We start from the raw sequence: 17016 nt of genomic DNA, 5'->3' as shown, positions 1-17016 counted from the left end.
ACCGTCACAAAGACCATCTGTCCCGAAGGACCGTCACAAAGACCATCTGTCCCGAAGGACCATCACAAAGACCACACACCTGGCTAAACAGCCCGCCACAAAGGCCACACATCTGGCTAAACAGCCCGCCACAAAGGCCACACAATGTCTCAAAAGACCGCCACTAAGGCCACACAATGACTAAAAAGTCCGCCACTAAGGCCACACAACCCCCTCCAATGCTCTCTCCATTTAAATGGACAAATTTTAACTCACATAAAACTTTCCACTTTTGGAAACTTTCCACTTTAAGAAACTTCTATTTCAGGAAACTTTCCTCCAGAAACCCTGCTTCACGGAAACTTTGTACCCCGAGCACCACCTCATCTTGTTACTTAGTCGCACAACCAACCACCCCAAGCGACCAAGTAAACAAGAGAGATGGGCTGGAATACTTAATTCCCGCTCCAGCCACGGATTACAGATGGGACCAGGCTAGACAAGCTCAAGTCGCGGCTTGCTTCTCATACCACTTCTTAAACCTTGCCTTCATCCTCGCCTCAGGCTCCCAAGTCTGCTCCTCAACACCATCACAGTCCCAAAGGACTATTATCAAAGGAATCTTCTTCTTCCGAAGTTCCTTAATCCTCCTCTCGGGAACCCTCACTGGTCTCGCCTCCAAAGTCATGTTAAGCTGAAGATCCTTAGGAATCTTAGCTAACAACTGATCATCCCCACGGAGACACTTCCTCAACATAGAAACATGGAAAACCTTATGGAATGCACGCATAACCTCAGGTAACTTCTGTCTATAAGCCACTGGTCCGACACGCTCCATCACTCTGAACGGACCCATATACCTCGGACTCAACTTAGTCTCAGTCAATGACATGTTCTGACCCCGCAACATGGCCATCTTGAGGTACACTGTCTCCTACCTGAAACTCAAGATCTCTCATCCTCCTATCGGCATAACTCCTCTCCCCCACCTGAGTCCAGCATAACGGCGTACGACACGGCCTCCCATACAAAGCCTTATAGGGAGCCATCTTAATACTCGCCTGATAATTGTTGTTGTAAGCAAACTCTACCAAGCTCAAATAATCTGCCCAATGGCCTCCTCAATCCAACACACACATCCTCAGCAAATCCTCCAGCGTCTGAATCGTCCTCTCTGACTGTCCATCTGTCTGGGGATGGTATGTCCCCATCTATGCCTGAAACGCTCTCCAGAACACCGAAGTGAACTTAGAATCCCTATTAGACACAATGCTCGCTGGCACCCCATGCAACCTGACTATCTCCTTCACATATTTCTTAGCCAAGACCGCTGCTCCATCAGTTTTCTTAATGGCCAGAAAATGTGCCGACTTATTCAGCCGGTCCACAATGACCCAAATAGCATCAAACGTCCTGGACACTGGCAAACCTACCACGAAGTCCATAGTAACCATATCCCACTTCCACTCTGGAATGGGAAGACTCCTCAATAACCCTCCTGGAACTTGAGGCTCACCCTTCACTAGCTGGCACACATGGCACATCGCGACCCAACTAGCTACATCCTTCTTCATCCCGACCCAATGATAGTACCTCTTGAGATCACGGTACATCTTAGTCGCTCCTGGATAAATAGAAAACTTGCTCCCATGAGCCTCTCTCAGGATCTCCTGCCTCAACTCCTCATCCTTGGGCACACAAACCCGACCGTGCACCAAGATAGTACCATTATCTGAGACCTGATACTCTATATCAACATCCTTTGAGGCATTCACCAGCCTCCAATCCCCCTCCTGAGCCAACCGCACTCTGCTCAGAAGATCTGCTCTATCAACCACCTCCAAACCCAACGGTTCCTGAGACACAGCTCACAAACTCAACGCACCGATCTCTCCTACTAGAGACTCCATCTCCTGCTCCTAAGCCGAAGCTACCCTCTTCTGACTCAGAGCATCTGCAACCAAGTTAGTCTTACCAGGATGATAGGCTATCTCCAAATCATAGTCTGCCACAAGCTCCATCCACCGCCTCTGCCTCAAATTCTGCTCAGGCTGAGTGAATATATATTTCAGACTCTTATGATCTGTAAACACCTGTACCTTCAGGGCAAAAACTACAATACCCATCTCCAAGTCATGAGTAGGATAGTTGCCATTATGCTTCTGCAACTGCCGCGAAGCGTAGGCAATCACCTTCCCATGCTGCATCAGAACACATCCTAAACCAACTCAAGATGCATTTGTATAAACCACATAGGGTTCTCCCTGCTCAGGCAAAGCCAACACTGGCGCAGTAGTCAACATCTCCTTCAGGCTTGCAAAGCCTTCCTCACACTCATCTGACCAAACAAAAGGAACATCCTTCCCTGTCAACTTAGTCATAGGACGTGCTCTGCTCGCAAACCCCTGCACAAACCTCCTGTAGTAACCTGCCAATCCGAGAAAACTCCTGATCTCTGTGACATTCTGCGTTCTAGGCAATCTCTGATAGCATGAATCTTCTCCGGATCTACAGAAACCCCATATGCAGACACAATATGGCCCAGAAAGCCCATCTCATGCTGCCAAAAACTGCACTTGCTCAACTTAGCAAACAACTTCTGCTCCCGCAGTTTCTCCATAACTGCCCTCAAATGCAATGAATGCTCCTCAGGACTCTTAGAATAAACCAGGATATCGTCGATGAAAATGATGACAGACACGTCCAGAAACTCCTGAATCACGTTGTTCATCAACCTCATAACCGTTGCTGGTGCGTTAGTCAACCCGAAAGGCATCACCACAAACTCATAATGCCCATACCTCGTCCTGAAAAAGTAGTCTTCCTCACATCTGCCTTATCTATCGGTATCTGATGATAACCCGACGCCAGATCTACTTTGGAGAACCAAGTAGCACCCCTCAACTGATCCAACAACTCATCAATCCTGGGAAGAGGGTACTTGTTCTTCACACTGACCCGTTTCAAACCCCTGTAATCAATACACAACCGGAAACTCCCATCCTTCTTCTTGACAAACAACAATGGTGCTCCCCACGGTGATACACTAGGACGGATGAATCCTTTACTCAACAAATCCTCTAGTTGCTTCTTCAGCTCTGCCATCTCTGCTGAGCCATTCTGAAAGGAGCCTTGGATAACGGCATCGTCCCTGGTTCCAGTTCAATCGTAAAAGGATCAGACTGAGATGCTGGTAACCCCTGCAACGACTGGAACACATCCTCAAACTCCTCTAAAACCGGAATACCGCTAACTGTAGACTTCCCCACTCACTCTAGCATAGATATGGTAACCAAATACGCCTCACGGCCCTTCTCGATCATCTTCCCAGCCTGAATTGCCGAGATCACGAGACTCCCCGAAGTCGGTCTAATACCCTGAAAAACCAACTTCCCTCCTGGAAGCTCAAACTCCGCTCTACCCCGATAGCAATCCAAATGCACCATGTGCCGATGCAACCATACAACTCCACTGGACTGATAAGCAAATCCGCTGGCCGTGGCTCCCCTGCGATCTGAATATCAATTCCTCTGACTCGTCCAATAACCCTCATGAACTTGCCTCCCGCACCTCTGACAACTCCTGTACGCTCCCCGGGATCCCCTCTGATTCCCGCGCTCTCTGCACACTCCAGAGTAATGAAGCTATGAGAAGCTCCAGAATCAAACATAACATGGGACTTAAACACGCCCACCAACAAGGTCCCTACACAAACCTCATGTGTTGAGAACCTAACACTTTATCACAGGAAAACATAAAATCTGAACTTACTAAAAATTCACAAAGTTAAAGTACCAGAAATTATATTTGTGATCGCCCCAGCACTGGTCCCACCAGTCTCTGCAGTCGTGAAAACCCGTGGCGCCTGCTCAATCCGTGCCACCTGCTGCTCTCCATGATGCACCTGCTGCAACGCTGCCACTGCCACCGGCTGCAACTTGGGACACATGGGCCTGATATGCCCCAGCTCCCTAAAATGATACCATACACGAAGCCCTGCCGTCAGAGCACTCCTGTTGGGACAACTAGCAATCATGTGATCCTTGCTCCCACAACCGAAGCAACTCGCACCACTCGGCCTCTGCGTAGCCTCCCACCTCCTCTTGGTTCCCTGCGCAGGTCTACCGCCCCTGGTAGAACCACCCTGCTGCTGAGCCCTACTAGGCTGAACTGCTGGACTAACCGCCACTGACTGTGCGCGGATGTCCTCCTCAATCCCTGTTGCAGTATCAACCAGCTCTGCACGCGTAGCATAACTGCACCCTCTACAGTGAACCCTCAAATCATCACGTAGGGCCTTCAAAAACCTCATGATCTGAGCCTCCTCAGACTCTATAGCCCGACCCCCATAACATAGAAGTCGACTGAACTCCAAGTCCAGCTCCCGCACTTACCACGTCCCCTGAGACAATTGAAGGAACTGCACCTCCAACCGGTCCAATGCCTCTCTCGGAAAGTACTTGCGGTTGAACTCCCCCACGAAGTCAGCCCAAGTCATCTCCCGCTGCACTCTCCTAGCAGCCACTGATCTCCACCATAACTCAGCGTCACCAGTCAAATGGTGAACCCCTATGTCCACCCAAAACTGTGCGGTCACGAGATTCTTCATCTCCTTGAGCATGGACAAATAACGTCCATGTGCTCCTGCATCCACAGCCACTGGCTGCCGGTCCTCCGCCACCACTCGTGACACAACCTGAGCCTGAACCGATACCACTGCTGGCAACCGCTCCACCAACTGTGCTAGCAAAGCCGTAAAGTCAGCACTAGGGACTCCACCCGCTGAGACTCCCACACCCGGGGCCCTAACATCACCGGCCACTGGAGCATCAACACCGCCCCCTCCAGCCACACTCATGGAATCCTCCTGGACACCCTGCGACTCGCCAGCACCCTCAGCAGTCACACTCTGGTCCTCGGTCTCACTAACCTTTGGGACTCTGCCCGTCCCACGACCACGTCTGCGTGCACGACCACGTCCGCGTCCATGACCACGACCAGCAACAGCACCACCTCTAACTATCTGCACTACCATGAACAGCAGGCTAAGCACACAATTATACATATCCCAGAAACATAAACTCACTGTGGAATCACACTGTATGCTCGAAGAGGATGTTCTAGGACTCCATGCCACACATAATTAACTAACTCACATAATCAATCAAAGCATGAAATTCCCAAACATCTACATCACAAAGCCTAGTGAACCCAAACCTAGAACCGTAAGGGCTCTGATACCAAACTTAAACGACCCGACCCGTTTTTTTATAAAAAAAATAAATAATAATCTACAACTAGTGGTCCCATACCCACTAGCCACTTAACCACAATCAGGAAGATTCTGACCAACAAAGAACGAAACCACACTCCCAGAAAGCTTCCGACACGTTCCTAGCCTTGAATCCTCACTCCCACAGCAAGATCTCACCCACAAAGCCTTGAAATCTCACAAAAGTCACAAAAACTCAAGAACAAACTTTTCTCTCCTTTGTTTCTCTCAAAAACGGCGTGAGAACAAACAAAACACGACTTAGGTCGTTTTCTCCCTTTAATATCTCGGTTCAATGGTTTTCCCTAAACCAAACCGGTCCAAATCGATAATTAAATCGAACTGGTCGAACCAGAGAATATTGGTGTCGACCGACACCACCATGGTGTCGACCGACACCACCATGGTGTCGATCAACACCCATCCCAGAAAACCAATAATTGGTTTGCGGATGTTACACATCGTCTCTTAAAATGGAAGGGAATCAAGCGGTACGTCGGCCATGCATGGTGCAAGTTGTGTTGAAGTATTCCTCCAATCGCGATAGAGAGAACGTGAAGGAACTTGAACCACGTAACAGTGGTTATGTCAACCCAGGAACCCACACCAGGGTTTAGAACCAGAATATTACCCCCATCAGTGGCGCAAATGATCGCTTCGACATCTCTAAAAAATTATCCATCGATATGAGGAATAACTTCCATGTCGATAGGAAGATGTAACAGATAGACAGATCTGTGATTTAGGAGTGTATAAAGTGAAACAATAGAAATGAAGAATGAGATGAAAGAGAGTCAGACATATGAATGAGGAGAATATAAAGGAAAAACAATAAGAAAACGAAAGGTCAAGTCTATTATTAGGTTAAATTATAATTTTCCGCCAAAATATTGCTTGAAGGCTGAGTTATATTTTGACGGAAAAACGAAAGGTCTCGTCAATCCATGTAATGGCTGAGTTATAGTGAGTTATGGATGAGGTATTACGAGAAACAATCTGAAATTAGAAACGAAAGTAGATGGCAAATTTATATGATGGCTGAGTTATCACTAGGAATAATCTAGAAGTAGATGGCTGTTATATATGACTTGATGGCTGAGTTATAATATTTACGGGAAAACGAAAGGTCTAGTCGACTCATGTTACGGCTTAGTTATAGTAAAGTTATGGCCGAGAGGGAAAGTGAACAGTTAAAAACTGTTCACAAATCGCGGAAAAAAAATAAAAAAAAAACTCTCTCTCTTTCTCGTCGACGAAATCTCTCTCTCTCTCGACGAACCCTAAACGATAAAAAAACTCTCTCCCTCTCTCATTCTCTCTTTCTCTCTCCGTCATCGATGTCTTGTTCGTTTCCGTCTAAGTCGTCTCGTCTTTCAGTTCCGGTATGTGTCTTCCTCTAGTTTACGGCTGAGTTATGTATTTGTGGCGGAGTTATTATATGAATTGCGTCTGAGTTTGTCATATTTTATGGCTGATTTATTTTATGCTTTACTGCTGAATTATATTTATCAGATGGCTAAGGATATTTCTGAAGAACAAGCAAGGGATTACCCCCCAAGACTATACGCTGAAGGAAACTCTAATCTAGAGTTTAGAGAAATTAATACCAATTTCAGGATGGGAGATTTCCCTAAGATTAGAGAATCAATAGGACAGGATGCGTGGGATGAAACGAAGAAAGTACCTATTGGAATAATCTCTAAGCTAGTTGATAGCCAATTCGTCTGGTCAGGTAAGGTTGTACATTTCCTACTATGTAACCAGTTAAGGGTACATAAGAAGGAACTTTGGTTTGTGGTCGGTGGTCAACCTATCAGGTTTGGGTTGAATGAATTTGCTCATGTCACGGGGTTAAACATAGACCCAATGCAGACAGAACGGGTTGAACTTGAAGAGGAACACAAAGCGTTCTTCAGACTTTTGCAAGTGCCTAGAGGGGAAGGTCCATCATTAAATGAACTCAGGGAAGCATTAAACGTGTGCCGGGGATGGAAAAACCCTAATCATCGTAAATGGTTGGGGCTATTGCTTCTTCAACACGTTGGACTTTATGGTTTGTATCATAACTCTAGAATTCCATATGAAAGTGCGAAAAGAGTTTTTGATGATGAAGCCATGAAGACTTATCCGTGGGGTCGGTCAGCATTTGAAGCAACAAAAGAAAAAAATGGTGGCATATCGTTGCTTCAATGGGGTGGAAACCATACACGTTCAACGCTGGAAACCGTAATTGCTAAAGAGATCAAAGTGCTTGGTGAGGTAAGGTTTTTAAGTCACGACTGAGTTATGACTTAGTGATGGCTGAGTTATGGTTTAGTGATGGTTGAGTTAATGTTTTGTGTTGACTGAGTTATGTTTTAGTGATGGCTGAGTTATGTTTTAGTGATGACTGAGTTATGATTTTGTGTTGACTGAGTTATGTTTGACTAAAATGGTTATGAAGGATGATGTAAGCGAGCTATTTCATATGTGGCCAGGTCAAGAAGATGACCCTGCAGTTGATCGCCTTATCCAAGACATACATGAGGGTAAGTTTGTAAAAGGTTCTTGGGATGTTAAGAGGAGTGATAAGAAGAAAAAGCGAGAAGCTAAAACATATGTTGAGTCTGAATTTCCTCCCGCAAAAAAGCAGACAGTCAAGAAGGTGGACATTTTAAACAGTCAGGGTGGTGAATCTGGTGAAGGAGCTGCACAGAAGAGGAAGAAAAAGAAGATAGGAATAAAGGTAAGTGATATGGTGTATAGTGTGTTTATATTATATGTAATCTTTCGTTAGCTTGTTTACGACGGTTTATGTATTTATTTCAGTGTGCTAGTGAGGAGGAAGATGCTGGAGAAGATGGGTCGGTTGCAACTATCGTTGAGTTGGTGTCTAATTTAACCTCAAGGTTTGACACTTTTGAAAAAAACATTGCTCTGGATCTGGAGAATAAGATTGGAGATAGAATAGAAAAGAGGATGAATGAAAGGATTGATACCAGGTTTGGATCTGTTAAGAGTGAACTCAAACAGATGAAAGAGCACTTGCTTTCCATGGGTGTTGGGCAAACTGACCAAAACACTTATGATGCATGTTCAAATTTCAAAATAACGAGCCTGTTACCAGAATACCTTCGGGAAAATCTACAGACACCAAAAGGTCCACCAGTCATTCCAGGAAAAAAGCAAGAAATATATTCTGTCAACAGTCCTCCGGTAATGTCTGATTTATCTTAATTTTATGGCTGATTTTCCAGAATTTTTAGGTTGAGTTATCATTATCTGAATTATGTCTGAATTATGTTCGCTATGTCATACAGGTAGATGGCAGTGGTTTGGCTGGGGTCAGTAGGAATCTTAATAAAGAGTTTGATAAAGATGATCCACTTAATTTTGTTGAGAAGTCTCCAACTACTACGAAACCAAATCAATGGCTGAACACGTGGAAAAATGCCAAAGATGCAAAGAAGGACAAAGAATTAGATGCAAAAAAGGCCAAAGAGGTTGCGGCAAAGAAGCCCAAAGATGAGGCGGCGGCTGCAAAGAAGGCCAAAGAGTTGGTGGCAAAGAAGGTCAAAGAGTTGGCGGAAAAGAAAGTTGGAGATAATCCGCAAAAGAGAAGCGGTAGAAAGACTACTAAGCCTACTGCCGTGAAGTCGTTGCAATTTGTAGAACCTGTTTTGAATGAGGGAGAAGCCGAAGCTGATGCAAACGATGGTGCCAACGCTGCTCACAGCAGTATATGTGATATGACAGCCGAGTTAATGGCTGAAAACGATGTCCTTGAACTTGAATCTGAGGATGATGAGAAGGAAAAGATTAGGTTTGATAGAATTAAAGCTTTAAGGCTGGAGAGTGTTAAGCTGTCCCCGGATGGAAATGCATTGAATACACAACAAGATACACAAGCGAGAATTTTTCCTTATATTGGAGACAACGGACTGACGTGCATGAGGAAGAACTATGTACCTGGAGCTGAAATATATGATCCTCTGGCACCGGTTGATCTGATCAAGATGAAAAAACTTTTGGAGTACCTAAAGACAGCCGAGTATGACCCTTTAGACCCTTGTTAATCACAGCTTGTTAACATTATATTAACCTGTCCTTATTTCTTTCTTAGGGATACACCATTAGGCAAGTCAACACCAAATATTGAATTCAATAGGACTCTCATCACCGAAAGAAAGAACTGGCCAGTGAAGCATGGTACATTTGGGTGGCTGTCTGATGAAGTAAGTTTAACTTGATGTCTGAGTTATTATGTTTACGGCTGAGATATAATGACTTGACGGCTGAGTAATAATGTTTACGGCTGAGATATAATACATAATGACTGAGTTGTAAGTGTTGGCGGCGGAGTTATAATACATAATAGCTGATTTGTTATTGTTTACGACTGACTTATATTACATTATGGCTGAGTTGTTGTTCTCTACTCAGTTTTCTGTTTTACAGCACATGGGCACGTTTGTGAGACTCCTCAGTATTAGGTACAACCGAGATCCATTCCCATATCACAACAAACGCATTGCGTTTGTAGACCCGTGGTTCACCAGAACGATGGTTCGTGACTATGCTCAGTTCGAGATGAAACCCAAACTGTTTAAATTCAATGGCAACTGTTACGAAGAGTTAGTTAAAGGTTTGATACCTTCAGATCAACCGACTCATTTGAAGTGGATACCACAAACTGGAGGCAATCACTGGGTGGCGCTGCACGTGGATCTCATCAGAAGGCATATTGATTGCTATGAAAGCATCGTGGGTCAAGCAAACAAAGACAGTGATATTAGAATGATAAATTCTTGTAGGGCGTTTGCGCGGAGGATTCCAGCAATGATGAACGAGAACGTTCCTCACAAATGGCGTACACCTACTTTCAGTCAGTTCAGTTTCAAGAGGAAGAGTGTCTCCAAGGTCCCTCAAAACGTACAGGTTGGTGACTGTGGCGTGTACGCTCTAAAGTTTGTAGAATGTCTAGCGCTTGGTTCGACTTTCGATGGCATATGTGATCAAAATATCCAGGCTATACGGGTTAAAATGGCAGCAGAAATCTACGGTGAGGCACCTGATTTTATGAGTAAGGTTAAATAAGAAAAAATTACGTCCTTCGTTTCGTTTCTTTTGGTAGGAATTGTACTATGGTATGTAAAACATTTGGATTTCTTTTGGTAGGAATTGTACTTGGATTTGTAAAACTTTGATTTGTCTATTTTCAAAATTATGGCTGATTTATATACTTCACACGGCTGAGTTATGAATTATAATTGAATTATATACTTCGTACGGCTAAGTTATAAGATATTAAAACGTCACTCGATATCACAAAAATCAGTTTTCCGGTTCCGTTTGGTTTGGTCGGTTCATATCCACACGATAATAAATTCATAAAGTGAGCTTTTTACAATATATTATCAAAATAATTAAATAATTAATATTTAAATTTAGAATTTTTTTTTGTAAAAGTATTATTCCAACAATTGAATATTAAAATTATTATAACTTAAAATTTAAATAATAGGAAAACGAAATGTCACGTCTATTATTAGGTTAATTTATGGTTTAACGGCTGAGTTATAGTTGGAAAAACGAAAAGTAAAATCGAATCATGTGATGGCTGAGTTATGGTATTTAAGGGAAAACGAAAAGTCTCGTCGAGTCATGTCACGGCTGATTTAAAGTAAAGTTATGGCTCAGTTATCACAAGAAACAATCTGTTTGTACCTACTGACTCATTCTCTGGCTGCTATATGTATTAACTCATTAAAGTCATCTTCCAAATAACTTTCTTGTATTCTGTCCAACCAAATAATATGTCCGCTCGAGCACCCAAGAAGCTCCGCTCGAGCACCCGCGAAGCTCCGCTCGTGCCCTATGTACGCTCAAGCACCCAAGATGTCGGATCTCCCCGGCAATGTTTTCATAAAATTCGTTTCCCTTGCTGCAGAAGATCGATGGTGGTCACTTGGTTCTATTTTAAGGGCTGGTCGTAGGGAAAAAATGCAGTATACAGTAAAGGAGTTGTAAAGACAGCTGCTATCTATTGCCTTTGTACTGATCCATCAGAAATCAACACATCAAATGCCCCTGATGGTGGCCTCCAAATTGAAGGGCGGTACAGGCCTTTCTTCATCACATGCTTTGACGCCGGCAACCCCATTGCCATTTACTACGAAGGGCTAAGGGTTGTGGATGAGGATAGAGATATCCAGCGTGGGATTGATATTCTCAGTGGTATTGTACCGGCCGATGCTGATGCCACCTTAGCATGTGGGGTACTAAGTATATGTCAAGAGAATGAGGTTATGGCTGTCCATTACCTCCAGCTGTTTGATGTACATCATTATCCTCTGCTGTCTGCGGGTGTCAGGGCAACCGGTGATTATTTTCTGTTTGCGCTATCTCGTTATAATACGGCCCGGAAATACTCATACACAGCCGCCCATCGCTATCCTGACAGCCCGTTACTCCCTTCACCCGCTTGTGCTGTGATGTGTTATTTGGATAACGATCGCCATTCTCCCGGCTATGGAGACCGTTATAGAATCATGTGCAAAAAATGTTACCTTTGGTGGTTGTCCCTTAAAGTATCTGAGATCCTTTAGGGTTTCCAGCAGTGATTTTCAGCAGTAATTTCCAGTCTGTTTAATTTAAAATAATTATTTTCCATTCCTTAGGCGAGTATCTTTTTCATGTATTAAAGGTCCCTGTTATCCACCTTTTTATGCTTCCACATTTTCCTTTTAGTATCTCCTCTTATTTAACGGCTGAGTTATAATAACGTTATAGCTGAGTTATCACAAGAAACAATCTGGAAGCAAACGACTGATTTATACGAATTTACGGCTGAGTTATAAAATTTGCGAGAAAACGAAAGGTCATGTCACGGCTGAGTTAGTGTAAGTTATGGCTGAGTTGTCGCAAGAAACAATCTGAAAGTAAATGGCTGATATATATGACTTGACGGGAAAACGCGTAATGGCTGAGATATCGTAATACCGGCTAAATTATATTAATATTAAACATTACAAAAAGAAATAAAAAAAAAAGTGCAGAGTTCATAAAGAAGACGAGAAGACGGCACAAGCTTGTCGTGTGTTGTGCCACCATCGATCTGCACAACTATACACCCTCTATCGTTGGTGTTAAATACATATCTCTGTTTCTTTACCCAATTACCGGACACAACTAGTACCGGAACTGGATCCATGAAAGATAATGAAGAACAAGGTGAAGAAGAAGTAGAAGAACAATGTGAAGAAGAAAAGTGAAGAAAAAGTATAAGAACAAGGTGAAGAAGAAGGTAAATAGTTCACTTATTTACGAGTTGAAGAACAAGAGTCGAACGACGTTTCGTATTTCCGAAGGAAAAAAAAAGATGACATGGAATGCTGACATGGATGTTGCGTCCGACGTGGCAAGTCAGCCATCAAACAATTAATAACTCAGTCTATATAAAACTCAGCCATCAAACAAATTATAACTCAGTCACAACATGAAAAACATTACAGTAATTAAAAAGCAAAAAAATTGCTGCCAAATTCAGCCGCTTTATCAACTGAAAATATGTAACTCAGCCGTATCGTTTAATAAGTCAGCCAAAACTNTTGCGAGAAAACGAAAGGTCATGTCACGGCTGAGTTAGTGTAAGTTATGGCTGAGTTGTCGCAAGAAACAATCTGAAAGTAAATGGCTGATATATATGACTTGACGGGAAAACGCGTAATGGCTGAGATATCGTAATACCGGCTAAATTATATTAATATTAAACATTACAAAAAGAAATAAAAAAAAAAGTGCAGAGTTCATAAAGAAGACGAGAAGACGGCACAAGCTTGTCGTGTGTTGTGCCACCATCGATCTGCACAACTATACACCCTCTATCGTTGGTGTTAAATACATATCTCTGTTTCTTTACCCAATTACCGGACACAACTAGTACCGGAACTGGATCCATGAAAGATAATGAAGAACAAGGTGAAGAAGAAGTAGAAGAACAATGTGAAGAAGAAAAGTGAAGAAAAAGTATAAGAACAAGGTGAAGAAGAAGGTAAATAGTTCACTTATTTACGAGTTGAAGAACAAGAGTCGAACGACGTTTCGTATTTCCGAAGGAAAAAAAAAGATGACATGGAATGCTGACATGGATGTTGCGTCCGACGTGGCAAGTCAGCCATCAAACAATTAATAACTCAGTCTATATAAAACTCAGCCATCAAACAAATTATAACTCAGTCACAACATGAAAAACATTACAGTAATTAAAAAGCAAAAAAATTGCTGCCAAATTCAGCCGCTTTATCAACTGAAAATATGTAACTCAGCCGTATCGTTTAATAAGTCAGCCAAAACTGAATAACATTCTAGTAATTAATCTTTTGCTACTAAGTCAGCCGTCGAATGGCTGAGTTGTACGATAAGTCAGCCTATCACGGCTGAGTTGTACGATAAGTCAGCCTATCACGGCTAAGTTGTACGATAATTCAGCCTATCATGGCTGAGTTGTACGATAATTCAGCCTATCATGGCTGAGTTGTACGATAACTCAGCTAGTCGGAAAATGGTAACTCAGCCATGTCGTAGTGATAACTCAGTCGTGTCGTAGTGATAACTCAACCAAAATTTTAACAACTCAACCATCGGGTGAAAACTCAGTCGTAAGAACGGCTGAGTTAGAGCGTAACTCAACCAGATTTTGATAAGTCAGCCGTAACGCTTGGCTGAGTTATGCTCTATCTCAGCCGTCCGCTCTTACTCAAATGTTTTTTTTCCATAACTCAGCCGGAATATACTTATAACTCAGCCGCAACATACCTTTGTAATGCGTTATGGCTGAGTTATTGTTACATGTCAGCATTTTTGACGTGGCGTCTGACGTGGCAATGACATTTTTGTAATTACGTTTTTTCCGGTAACATAAAACAAGAGCACGCTAGGGCACTCTGGGTATTTTGAAAATACCCGAAATATTCTAGTAATAAAATCTTTGTTTGTAGATTCTGGTAATATTACCTAATTTGGATAACATCTAAGTAAATCATCCTATTTTTCTTTACTGATTTCATTCATCAAAAAGGAATTTACAAAGTCGGTTTCTCAGATAATCGACCAGCGACCGATACATGATGCAAGTAATCTATAGAGGATTAGAAGACAGAAATTTAGGATGTTTTTGTTTTGTTTTGTTAGAACTACAATGAATCATTCACGGAAATGCTCTCTAGGATAAAGAGACACATTCCCTTTATAATAATCTTCAAAGTCCATTACCTAAGTTGGAAATGTCTTACTTTATATAACGCCTAAGTGTTTTTATTTTGGTCTATAAACAGAAGATATTTCNAGATTTTGATAAGTCAGCCGTAACGCTTGGCTGAGTTATGCTCTATCTCAGCCGTCCGCTCTTACTCAAATGTTTTTTTTCCATAACTCAGCCGGAATATACTTATAACTCAGCCGCAACATACCTTTGTAATGCGTTATGGCTGAGTTATTGTTACATGTCAGCATTTTTGACGTGGCGTCTGACGTGGCAATGACATTTTTGTAATTACGTTTTTTCCGGTAACATAAAACAAGAGCACGCTAGGGCACTCTGGGTATTTTGAAAATACCCGAAATATTCTAGTAATAAAATCTTTGTTTGTAGATTCTGGTAATATTACCTAATTTGGATAACATCTAAGTAAATCATCCTATTTTTCTTTACTGATTTCATTCATCAAAAAGGAATTTACAAAGTCGGTTTCTCAGATAATCGACCAGCGACCGATACATGATGCAAGTAATCTATAGAGGATTAGAAGACAGAAATTTAGGATGTTTTTGTTTTGTTTTGTTAGAACTACAATGAATCATTCACGGAAATGCTCTCTAGGATAAAGAGACACCTTTCCTTTATAATAATCTTCAAAGTCCATTACCTAAGTTGGAAATGTCTTACTTTATATAACGCCTAAGTGTTTTTATTTTGGTCTATAAACAGAAGATATTTCCCACACAGAGAAAAAAATAAGAGGTTGAACAAGTACCATGTCACGCTCTCGTCTTCGACGAAATGAGAGGTCGGAGTAACACAAGTGTGCCTAAGTGGCAACGTCTAAGATTTATTATCAGAAAGATTCCTCAGCGATAAGTAATCAAAATTGAAGAAAAACAAAAATAAATAAATAAAAATTGGTCTCGTACACGGAACCTCTTAACACCAACATATTGACAATTGAGTCCTCTGTCCACATACATAGCCAAAGACCAATATTCGCATGGTACAACCGTCATTTCGTACTTCAGCCAGTCATAGAACGTCACGTGTCAGATTCTTAGACCCTCTATATCGAACAACGGTGGTGGGGTGCGGTCAAGTTTCTTTTCGCTATATAAAAATTGGTTTAGTTCTGTAAACCGATAAGGAACACATGTTTTAATTCAACCGAATAAATTTGAAACATACGCATTTGTTCATGAATTAACAACTTCCATCCACTAATGTCATGAAAATTCATTAAAAACTGGTCAAATACCGAGTTAAACTATTCAATTACTGGTCGGTTAGTTGATTACGTAAACCGAATGGTTAAGTAAGTCGGTTAACCACGTATGATATTTTGTTTTAGCTGAGCGTAGTAGAAGTATTAATAGCGTGTACGCTGGTGCACCGAACAAGTGTTATATAGACTCGCACCGTATAGAAAAAAAAAAAAGAATCGGACCGGAGAGAGAGAGAGAGATAAGGGAGGGTGAAAAGAAAGAAAAAAAATCAAAGCACACAACACACCATATCCATCTGTTTTTTTTTTCATTTCTCTCTCTTCTTCGTTCTTCTTCTTCTTCTTCGTTCTTCTTGGACCTTTCTCATTTTGATCCTGTGTTACGCTTCAATCGAGCTCGGTGAGTTTTTCTTTTCTTCTCACTTAATCTCTGTATTCGAATTCTTTCGGAGTGGTTTCTTGTGTTGGTTCTGTGATGTTTGTTCTTGAAGCTGTATTTGTTGGAAAAGCTAGGGTTTTGTGTTTTTTACTTGTTTGTGTGTTTTAGTTCGAATTTGTGCGATTTATGAGGTTTCAGATCGTGAATTTCGTGGAGGTTTTGTTTTTTCTTTGTAAAAGAAAAGTCAATTCTCATTTGTTCATTTCTGTGTAGTGTTTCGCTTTGTCTCCGTCTTCTTAGTCAGCTTTCGTTTGATCGGAGCTAAGTTGAATTTTTAACTTTCTGAGCTTATACTTGTGTTTGGGAGCTCACTTATCTTTTATTTTATCAGCTTTTTGTTAATCGATTCCAAGCTTTATCTTGTTCAGCTTCATAAGTGGTGGTTCTTATATTTGAAGTCTTGTTTCGATTTTATTGTTTGTAAATCTTTTGTATTTTGTCTGAATTGTTCTTTTGAAGTCTTGAGCTTCATTTGGTAACAGTTTTATGAGTGTAGCTGTTTCTTCAGGTAGAGTGATTGGATTGTTTACTAAACTCTCCTTTTTTTAATCGTTGAAATTTTTCTTTGATGATGTAGGAAGTCATGGCTATGGCCACAAGGGTGCTGGCTCAATCTACTCCACCGTCTTTGGCCTGTTACCAGAGGAATGTCCCCTCTCGTGGTTCTGGTAGATCGAGAAGATCGGTCAAAATGATGTGTAGTCAGCTACAAGTGTCTGGCTCAAGAATGCAAGGGTTTATGGGATTACGTGGGAGAAATGCCTTAGATACTCTAGGAAGTACCCGTCAAGGTTTCCATTCGAAGGTGCGGCAGGCAATGAATGTGCCCAAGGGGAAAGCGAGCCGGTGTACCGTGA

At 42.1% G+C, this 17016-nt stretch overlaps 1 protein-coding gene across 1 annotated transcript in view; it reads left to right on the top strand.

Annotated features, from left to right (window-relative positions):
• Positions 15965-17016, top strand: part of LOC104725594 (chaperone protein ClpC1, chloroplastic-like) — a gene marked incomplete in the record, with an annotated part of 8224 nt that continues 7172 nt past the window's right edge. The window contains 2 exon segments of the mRNA XM_019232497.1: positions 15965-16120; positions 16737-16950. Of these exon segments, the coding sequence (XP_019088042.1) occupies positions 16743-16950 (208 nt within the window).

This window comes from Camelina sativa, chromosome 11 (genome assembly GCF_000633955.1).
Source record: "Camelina sativa cultivar DH55 chromosome 11, Cs, whole genome shotgun sequence".
Lineage (NCBI taxonomy): Eukaryota > Viridiplantae > Streptophyta > Magnoliopsida > Brassicales > Brassicaceae > Camelina > Camelina sativa.
This window is presented reverse-complemented; position numbering and strand designations above follow the sequence as displayed.